The following is an 11,338-nucleotide window of genomic DNA, read 5'->3' on the forward strand; positions in this document are numbered from 1 at the left end:
ATTTATGTTATATATGTGATGATGGTTATATAAATTTAAAAATTTAATTTTATTTATTAGATTTTAATAATTATAGGGACGGATAGGGACGGAATGGATACCCGCAGGGACGAATTAGGGTTTAACGTTTTACTACGCGCAAATAAAAACGGGACGAATTCTATATAAATTGTTGTACGGCAGGACGGGGTCGGGTAGAGCAAAAATCCGGTCCTACCCACCCCGTTGCCACCCCTACCAATAATAGCCACTATAAAATGTAACAAATGTATTTTATGCGCGCATTTTCAACCAACCACAGCCAAATTGAAAACCAAACATCACAACAAACAAGAAGAATAAAGACACTATTGAAATGCTCAGATGGCACAATAAATTAGAATGACTTCCTTTAATAAAGCCTTCATCAATTAAACTGGAATTGTCCTACCAGAGTCTCCTTTGGTAGTATCGTCTTCTTCATTCTCCCCACTCAATTCCTCCAACGATTTCCCTTTCGATTCAGGAACAAGGAAGGTGAACAACAATCCTAAGAAGTTGATCACACCAAGCATTATCAGAGAGTTCTTGATCCCAATACCAGTACGATACCCTGGATCAACATCCGCTTTGTTCTTGCTTTGTGCAGCATATAAGAACCCAAATGCACCAACAATTGCTCCTGCTTTTCCAGCAGCAGCTGAGATTCCATGACATGTTGACCTTAACCTTGCCGGGAAGATCTCGGCCGGCACGACAAATGTGGTTGCGTTTGGACCGAAATTGGAGAAGAAGAAAGTGAATGAGTACATCACAACAAAACCAATTTTGTTATCTTTTTTCCAGTGATCATATGGTATAGCCAAAGCAAACATGAACACAGTCATGAAGAAGAAACCCATCAATTGGATTGCGAAACGACCCATGTAATCGATGAATGCGACGGTGAACCAGTAACCTGTTATGGATAAAAATAGGAATATTTACTTCAGGCGTTAATAATTGTTAGTGATTGAAGTAGTGAATAATCTTAATTAAAACTTTTAATGATATGGTCATGTGGACGAAGATCTAAAGTAAAATGTCTTATATATCTGTGATTATCATAGTGATAATGATAACTATATAATAATATTAAAAATGTTGTTAAAATTAAGATAATATTCTTTTATTATGTAATAATATTTTTTAGTTTTCTTTTTATCATAAAATATAAAAATATTTTCGAATAGCAAAAATGTAATCTTTATGTTAACAATATTTTTTATATATTGTCAAAATTGTATAATTATCATAACTACGATAGTCATATATAACATGCATCTTTATTACTCTTTATGACGAAACTTATATATATATATATATATATATATATATATATATATATATATATATATATATATATATAATTTAATTATGACGGTATATTTATAAGAAAATTCGAAAAACTTGGAAGGGGGGATGAGGAAAATGTAGAATTGGAATACGGCATCCTAAGGATAAAAAAATGAGTTTTATATATGAGAGCAATGCTATGACGTATACATTTGCACTGAAATTTGACATCAAGCAATGATATTAACTTTTAATTAAGTTTCATTTTTCAATTTATTTTAGTTGAAATTGCCAATTTTTCCAAAAAAAAAATTTTTAAAATAGATAAAAAATTAGATATTTATTAGTATATTTTAGTTTACAAGCAACTTCAAATAATCTTTTATTTTGCGGATAAATCATATTTCCATAATTTTTAATACATTTCATTAATACTAATTTTATATTATATAAAAAGATAATATTCTTTTACTTTTTATCAATCAATTTTAATATTAAAAATAAAATTCATATAAGATTTACTCTCTATTTTATGGTATTACATAATTACCGACAAAATACATTAGTAAAATTAGTGTAGTTTTAATTTTTTTTTTATTCCAACGAAAATATTTTATTTTGATCATTGATAAATTGTTGAACTTAATTTTTATATTATAAAAATATTACTTTTATTTAAAATATTTAAAATATAATTACAAAATCACATTTTTTAAATAAAGATCATCTTAAAAGAATATTTTTAACATTTTTGTTGGAGTAGTTTTTTTTTCTTCTTTTTCATAACATTACCTGGCACAGTACTGCAGAGTGCTATAAGAGTTTGAGCTTTTGCAATTCTATAAACCTCATGGATTGCATTCATCTCCTGTGCAGGTGGGATCCATCCAATAGCACTAAAAATATCCTTCTGGAAAAGATTCTGGCTATAAAATGCAATATCTAGAAGGAACCAAGTGGTCGTTGTTCCAACCAAATGGAGACCATGGCGCTTGGCGAACTCAGTGCTAAACAAGCCGAACCGGTTGTTCTCAGCATTTGCTAGTTTCTGCACCTTCTCCTCCTCAGATTCAAGCTCAACATTCAACACCTTAGACATGTCCGCGGCGGCTTTCGTAGCATTTTTCGCAACAAGCGCCGTGTAACGAGCAGTTTCCGGCATCTTCATACGCCAGTAGTATGTTAGCGCGGCCGGAACTGCACCAAACATCAAAATAATCCGCCAAACATAGTCAAATACAGGTAGCACCAAAGACGCTTCGCGATTTTCTTCATAGCTAGGAACCTTGTATTTGTGATCAAATGAAGTGGAAACGATTAGGGCAACAATTCCACCCGCCAAGATTCCGAATCCTTGCATAGCGAAAACAGCGGCTATGAAGGCCCCTCTTGTCTTCTTGTTAGCATATTCGGACATGATTATGGCGGAGAGAGGATAATCGCCGCCAATACCGAAACCAAGCCAGAATCTGAAGAAACAAAGTGTTGCCATGACACCGTTTGGACTGCTTCCGAAGGAAAGGCCGGACGCAATCGAACAAACCACCATGAGCATGAGTGTCAGGCCATAGACCTTTTTCCTTCCCAGTTTGTCACCCAACCAACCGAAGAATAGTTGGCCGGCTAGCGTGCCGCAGAGCGCGACGCCGGTCACCGCAGATTGGATGTTTGGAGGGAGTGCTCCTGGCTTGTCTTTGGTTATGTCTGTGTAATATATTCTTCCAAGAAGCTTTGTGACGAGGGAAATGCAGAAGAGGTCATAGGCATCAGTGAAGAATCCCATTCCAGCTATAACAATTGCAGTGAAGTGGTACCATTGTGTTTTTGCCGCATCCAGTGCGTTAAGCACTCCTAATTCTCCTGCCATCTTTGGATCTTAATTATACCTGTTTTGCACCATTCATTCATTTTCACAATGTTTTCTATAGATATATAATAACCACTTTGACAGCATGTGGTTCACATAAAAAAATACAGTGAAAGAATATGTGATGGATAAAAATACACATCACAGTCTAAAGATTATTTTTGCATCACAGTCTAAAGATTATTTTTGATAAATAAAAATATAAATTAAAAATTCATAAATATCAAATAATTTAGTTTGATATTTATGAACCTTTGCACTCCAACAACATTCTTGTTTCCAGATTTTACTGTTTTGTTATCAAAAAAGGTATAAAAAACTATGACTTTTGACAAAAGTCATTGTTTACCTAGCAAAGTTCTTATTATTCTAATTAACAGTCAAGAAAGAAATATTTTATTTTTTAACTGTTCTCACTGATTCTAAAGATGGAACAATAAATTGTGTAAGGCAAAAAAAAATCTAGGTGGAGAATTATAGGAAAAAAGATTCCTACTAAATTTTACATTTTTACCATCATATTTCCAGCTGACATATATGTAATTCATTACTTTTTATTACTTCAGCGTAAAATGTAATTCATGGTCAATAGCTTCATTTTTAAATTAACTAGATAACTATTGAGAATTTAGATCTTTTAAATTTTAAATTTTATTTTAAAAAATAAAATATAATTTTTTATTATTTATCTTATAGATAAGATTGAAAATAAATATAAAAAAATTATTCAATAATAAAAAATTGATCATACTTTATTCTATAAAATGAAATTCAAAATTTAGAAGATCTAAATTCTCCTTTAAAAAATTTCTCCTATATCGATTCGACAGCTACAAATTATAATCTAGATGATGTGACAATTATTAAAAATATTATATGCACGTTAAAATTTAACTATCAAAATTATTAAATCAATCACTATATAATCGTATATAAATATGTATTATTTAATTAATTTTAATATTTATTTTATATTTTAATATATATATATATATATTTTATACTTTTAGTTAATTTGATAGTTAATTTTTTGTGTATATCTAATATAATATCTTAATTATAATTATAAGTTAAGAATGCCATCTCCAACGAGAATAAGGACTGGAAACTTTGCTGTATTTGGCTCAACTTGGTTTCCTTTCTAGGTAGCCCCGCCAAAGCATAAAGAAACAAACAAAACGGAAGGAAGAAATCACACACATAAAACAGAAGAGGAAAAAAAATTGAAGACGAGGAATCTTATGAGACTAATCGAAATTTGTGTCATGGCGTATTGGATTAAGGACATGTCAAGCCATACCTCAATTCAGCCCCGTTTTTTTCAATAAGTAATATTCTTGAATTTGGTTGCAATCCAAGCTGACGGAATAAGTAGGTTCCTGAAAATTTTAACAACGAAGTTATAGGTTCCTAAAAAGATAACTACAAAAAAAGTTTGTGAGAAAATTGTGTAATAGATTTATAGGTTCAAAATAAGTAGCAGCAACTAGCAAGTATGTTCTTGAAGAATTGCACCATTGACCTTATAGGTCTTTCAACAATTGCAAATTGGACAAGCTTCAGGCTTCTCATTCTTCCATTTTATTCTATCAAAAACATAAAGTCCATTGGCTACAACTTTATACATATAGGTCTAATGGCTTCTCATTCTTCCATTTATTTTGGACTTATAGGTCCTTAAAGAATTATAATATTAAACGCACTTTATACTTCTCAATATTTCATCTTATTCTATCAAACACTTATAAGTCAATGACTGCAACTTTTATGAAACTTAATTATGTGTGTGGTGTGTAAATGACTTTAGAACTGGATGGAAGGAAAAAGATATAGGTTTAATTATTTTCTTGGACCGTAGTTTTATTAAACTTTTAAAGTTTTACATTATTTTTAATTTTGCAACTAGATCTTTTTAATATAAAAAATATTAAAAATAATTGAATATTTTTTTACAAATTAAAAGTATTCACAATTAAGAATATAATTAGATCTTTAATTACATATTTTTTGAAAAAAATATTTTGTTAATTTTAACATTTTTTATATAAAAAATGATCTAATTATAAAATTAAAAATAATATAAAAATCTAATTAAAGTAAAAAATAATATAAAGATCTAAATAAAAATTTGATAAAACTATAAAAATTAATAGAATAATTAAACCAAAAATATAATATTCATCTTCCATGAAAAAATTGATTTTCTTATTTGATAAATTTACTATCCATTACGGAAAAGGATCAACGAGAGAAAGAGAGCACTAACCTGCTTATCAAAACCAATGTTGAAGAAGCAATCGAGTCAAATTAATTAAACATTACTGAGAAGGGGTATAATCACTATGAACGCATATATAGGCATACCCCACGAATGCTCCAAATGTAAAAAAGAATCAAATCTCAGCATCCATAGTATATGCTCAATTCTGTGTTCTTCCATTCCATGTCAAAGCTTTTCATAAGCATGCGTATACTTGATTTCATCCTTCTTTCTGTATCATGCTATTGTACAGATACCAAAATACATAATCTGTTGGTCGGCAATATTCCTGGTCATAATTATTATTTTTCCTATGACTTTGATTTATGTGTTGGTAACCGCGAGTGTTACAAAGATACTTTTAAAGAGACAAAATTAATTCATTTAGATAAATGTTAGAAAATTATTAGAAATTATTATTTTTGTTATAGTTTTAGTCATTAACTTGTTTTTTTTTTTTAATTTAGTAATTTAATAATATATTTTAGATCAAATTTTTAAATATTGATAATTAAAAATAATAAATTTTAATAATTTTTTAATATTTTTAATAAAATATTATATTTTGGATTTCATTAGAAAAATAACTTTTTATTTTTTTATCAACAATTAGACAATAAAATAACATGTGCATAGAATTAAGAAAACAAAAGAGAAAAATATTAGAGATAACGAAAAATATATTTTAAAATTTCATTGTTAGTTATTTGTCTAAAAGTTTGTTCAAATGTTTTAAAATATTAGAGAATCTAATTTCTTTGGTCGATAAAAAGCAAACTACGTACATTTTAACATGAGAACGATACATTGTAACGATATATAAAGTTAGGGTAATGTGTGTTTTGAGATATTGAGACATAGAACGTGAAATTGAGATTTAGTATCATGTTAGATAATCCAAAATTAAAATTAAAATTTTAGTTTTAGAATACAAAATTTAAATTCTTTTAGTTTTTTTAGAAAGTAAGACACAGAGGACTGAAATTTTTGGAGACGATGTAGATTGAAATTTTATTAATATTTCTTTTTTAAAATGCCTTCATTTAAAATTTTCTATTTTAAGTCTACTCTTCACTCCTAATTCCATCCCACCTCTCACTCCACCACCACATTTCTGTCATTACCGAATTTCACCACCACCAACAATAATAATACCAAAAACAACAATAATCTTATTAACATATATCAAAATCAGATTCAACAATTTCATGATATAAAAAAATTTTAAAATTATAATAGAAAAGAGAAGAATAGTGGGACAGAAGATAAAACAGAAAAATGCAGAAAAGAAGAAGAAATTAAAGGAGGAGAAGATGGTAATGACAAAGAGAAGAGCTCTCATAGCTACCGAGAGAAGATCGAGGAGATGGCAAGGATGTTCAGTTTTTAGAGCTCTTCGACAGGAGGGAGAACATATATCAAGAAATCGAACAGAGTTGACGCAAAAATAGAACTGAGGTGGTATGGCGGACCATTAACGACATGATTAAACAAAAAACGCAACGAACACGACAGCAGATATGGCGGTGATAAGTGCTATTATCGTTGCTATTGTTGTTGTTATTGTTGCTATTACTGTGGAGGGACATAAATTGTCGTTACTGGTTTTTCGAGAGAGAGATGGTTGAATAGGCTTTATTTTGATTTTTTTAATTAGTAAAAGTATTTTAATAATTTTATTTATTTAAATTTTTATTTTTATCTTAAACTACACAAATTTTTTTATATTTATCTCTCAATTTCTATTTCCCAATCTTTATTTTTCGGTCTCAATTTTCTTTTCAAACATTACTTAAAAGTTGTTATGAATTTTCAGTCAACCTCATATATAAATCACCTCACAACATCTTAGAAGTATAGAAAGAGAATGCTAAGATGGATCTTAGAAATTGTGCTATATATGCAAACAAATAATTTTGACTGTAAAACGTTAATGAGTATTTTCAACAAGCCAATAATTTGAAATGTTTCTTTTTCTTCTATGTATGTACTCTTCGAAGCATTTTGCAAAAAGAAAAAGCAACGTACTTCCATAAAAAAAAATTTATATCCACTCTAAGAAATGAAGTGACAGCGAAAGAAAAAAAAAAGATTTTTCAATAGATTTATGACTTTCTTTTGACATATATATATATTAGAGTTAAAGAAACCTAAAAACAACAAAGTGCTGCTCAAAAATCTTTCAAATCGTTCATATTCTCAAGTTCTCATATTCTCTTTTTCTTTTTTATATTATGTTCTTCTTACCTCAGAATATTGTCTTAGTTCGTTGTTTGTGTAATTTTAGATTAATTTTTTGTAAATTTTATACTAGATCATCAAATAGATATATGAGTAACTCTTACATAAACCTTTATATTTATTGTACCCTGATTTGCTAGTGATCAAAGTTTACTTTAAAAGATTCGAGACAATAATATTTAAAATTCTTAAATCTAAGAATAATTTTAGCCAAACCTACTTTAAGAAGAATTGTCTTTATATATATATATATATATATATATATATATATATATATATATATATATTTTGAAGGAAAGAGCTCAACACAACAAGGTGGATCAACTAAACAAAACAAATAAACAAAAAATAAATACTAATCAAACAAACAGACATCCTCCATAGTCATATTTAGCAATGTCGTCAACAACTAAAAGATCAAACTCAGTCCACGCTTGTAGCTCTTAATTGATTTGTTGAAAAATTCCATAACACCTGAGAAATCCCCTAGCCCCCACCAGTCCTCTTTTACCATTTTGAGAAACCCTCATGAGTGATTCAAGAATTTAAACTCCGAAACAGTCCCGGACTCCCTATCAATCTACTATTCTCCACAATCAAAGGACAATGATCAGATAAACCTCTTTGCTCGCCTTTCAGCATCGTCTCACAAAAACTCTTCAATCCATCCTACGCTAACCAATACCCGATCAAAGCGACTGCACGATTGGCCCTGGAACCACGTAAACTTCTGATCATTCAGCTCTAGAACCATCAGCTCCATATTTTGTATCCATGTTTTAAAAATTACTGTTGATACTGTAAACATACTAGCTCATTTCTTTTCTTCTACTTGCACAACCTCATTAAAGTCACCCATGTAGCAAATATGGACTTGACAGAAACCATAGATAAAACTCAACCAGTAGAATGCAAAATTAAAATTCTTGTTCGTCAACACCCGTTCCACACACAACCATCTCTCCCCTTTATAGCAGTTACGCAAGTCAAATATCAGTACGTCCCACAGCAACAAAAACCCTCTAAAAGCACCGTTTGGAACTCACAAGAACCCAACCCACTGCATCATTTTTCCAAAATTACACTGCATCAACTTTGTATCCACCTGCTTTTTCGTCTCTATTAATCATAACATGTTCAAACTATATTTTATTTTATATTAGTCACCATACCCAAGCTTCCAACACCCCCTAAGCCCCTCACATTCAAAAACTAATATCATTTAAAAATTATATTACACACCTTATTCCGATTTTTAGGACGACTCCTTCTTGCTTTCTCTTTTTGTTTTGCTTGCTTCCTTTTCTGTGCAATAAGTTCATTCTGAGTTTGAAGAGCAGCCATAATATCATCTTCTTCATCATAAGGAACAGCTCCTGATTCCATCGCCAAATTCCAAGATACTCTATTTTCCTCCAAGTCTGCAACCCAATTACCACCTTGCTCTACTTGGTACGGCTCACGATCAATGTCATTATCCGAACATTCCAACTTCTCCAAGTCCTTTATAACCCCTTCCTCTTGGACATAAATTTTCTCCAACAAAATAGTTTCACCCACTGAATCTAATTCTTCCACTTCACCATCCCTCATCGAGCTAGCTCCAGTATTCCTTTTGTCAGTCACATTCCCCCTATTTGCTCTAGCACAGGATCCATTCAACCCCCCAGCTCATTCCTAGCTACTGTTTTCCCTACCTCTCCTGCGCTTACAATGTCACCCTCTGCACCAGCCTCATATCTCTTCTTTGTCAGTTCCTCATCAGATTATGCCATCAACCCAACACCATTTACTTTGTTGGCTAAGCAGTTCTCTGCCAGACTCGCCTTTTGCCCTGCATCACCGATCAACTCCTTCCCGGCGCCAGTCAGCTCATTAGTGGCTTGACAAGCTCCTCGCGGTTTACTACTATCCACATCATCTTCCTCTACCCGACGGTCATCACAACCGCCGCCACCAACAACCAGCCGTCCTGCTTCCTGCCCTTCCGTTCCCCCACCATTTTCCTCGTCGCTGTTGGGCCTCACAAACTCCACAGCCGCTGCGTGAAGGGCAGAACCTTCCACCCTCTTCTCTCCCAAGATCACGCAGTCCCTTTCACCGGTGCCTACGACCTCCGCCAAAGCAGACTTAGGAATACGCAGAACAATGTACGCACCATTGCACCCCACCTTAAACTCTCCTACGGCGCAACCGAATCCATGGCCATCCCCAACAAGAAGCTGCTGGCCTCTTCTATCCGTGTAAAGCGCCGCTGGATTGCTTCTGGTTGTGAGTACCCGACCTGCTAGGGCTCCAGGCCCTGTTCCATTAGATGAGCCTGTTTGGTATTGGCCCATATCATACCATTTATCTTTGTCATGCTGAGCACTTCTATTGGGCCCCTTGTAATTTAAACAACCCATATTAAAGTTCAATTTTACTAAAGTAGCCTCCCCAAATCTTACTCCTCTATAGTTCCAGGATACCGTTTTTTCACACGTGTCTTCATTACTGCTTAATGGGGATCTCAAAGAATCCGCAGATACCATAACTGCCTTCCTAATCATAGGATTTGCCGCTTTTTTATTTGAATTTGAATTCCCCTGCTGCCATTCATCCAACTCCTCAATTGCAAAGACCTTTCTACCCTTATCATGATCTTCTCCTCGTGGCACCTGTGTCAACATTTCTGCCGCCATGTCCCAACCTAGTTTCGAAGATTCCTCCCTTCCTTCATCAGCTTTATTGTATCCTTCTTCAAAGGCAACTCCCCCTTTTGTTACCGGTCCTGTCTTCTGCAAAATATTCACATCAGCTACATGACTTTTCCCACGGTCGATGTACTCCTTCTCCAATGGACGGTTACTATCTTCATCCTCCTTATCCTTTTTCGCATTAACGTCAATGTGCCTTCTGTACTTAGCCTCTCCCATAAAGATCTCTTTTCCTCGCAATCGCATTCGGTTAATCTCTTTTGTTGCTTTCAAAACCCCTCCTTTTGTCGTGTACCTTATAAAACCAAAAAAGTGAACTCTTCCATATCTCTCCTTACGTGACAGGTATATGTCGTTTATCTGGCCTGTCCACTTAAACAGATGAAATAATTCTTTTTTCGACGCATCATCAGGTAGGTTATCCACAAAAATTGTAAAAGAGTCATTCTTCAATCATCGATACTCTTCCCGATTCCAAACCCACGGATCTCTTACGTGATATGGTTGCCTAACTCTATGCCATCTTGTGTTTTCCCACCCCATCCCTCTCTACCACGATCTCTCATTGAGATTTTGAATTTATATACTTATCATCCTCATTTAGTTATAGTCACCATGAAATCAATCAATCAACTACCTAAGAACTTCATCAAAACACACATATAGTTTTCATAGAAAAAGCGAAAAGAATGGAACCTTGATGCCTTTGGAGCTGGTGGCAGAAGCAGAGATGGAGGGAGAAGGAATGGAGTCAGAGATAGTGGCACGGATGAAAAACAAGGTAGCAAAGCCAAAACACAATGCAGCAACAGAAGAGGCTAAGGTTGACTCGGTGGCAGAATTGTCTTATATAACTCAAGCATATCCTTAAACACTCGAAGAAATAATATCGTATAACACTTATTATAAGACTTTAGATTCTTAGAAATTAAAGAATAAATTATTTATGATTTATTATAT

The 11,338-nt window shown here is 32.6% G+C and overlaps 1 protein-coding gene across 1 annotated transcript; it reads right to left on the reverse strand.

Annotated features, from left to right (window-relative positions):
• Nucleotides 1-410: 410 nt before the first annotated feature.
• Nucleotides 411-3,181, reverse strand: LOC112729235 (probable inorganic phosphate transporter 1-3). Its single transcript, XM_025779546.3, has 2 exons — nucleotides 2,107-3,181; nucleotides 411-937 (listed from the first exon to the last, which is right to left on the reverse strand). Exons 1-2 carry the CDS (start codon nucleotides 3,179-3,181, stop codon nucleotides 411-413), a joined length of 1,602 nt encoding a protein of 533 aa, XP_025635331.1.
• Between the last annotated feature and the right edge of the window lie 8,157 nt (nucleotides 3,182-11,338).

Source organism: Arachis hypogaea, chromosome 12, assembly GCF_003086295.3.
Source record: "Arachis hypogaea cultivar Tifrunner chromosome 12, arahy.Tifrunner.gnm2.J5K5, whole genome shotgun sequence".
Classification (NCBI taxonomy): Eukaryota; Viridiplantae; Streptophyta; class Magnoliopsida; order Fabales; family Fabaceae; genus Arachis; species Arachis hypogaea.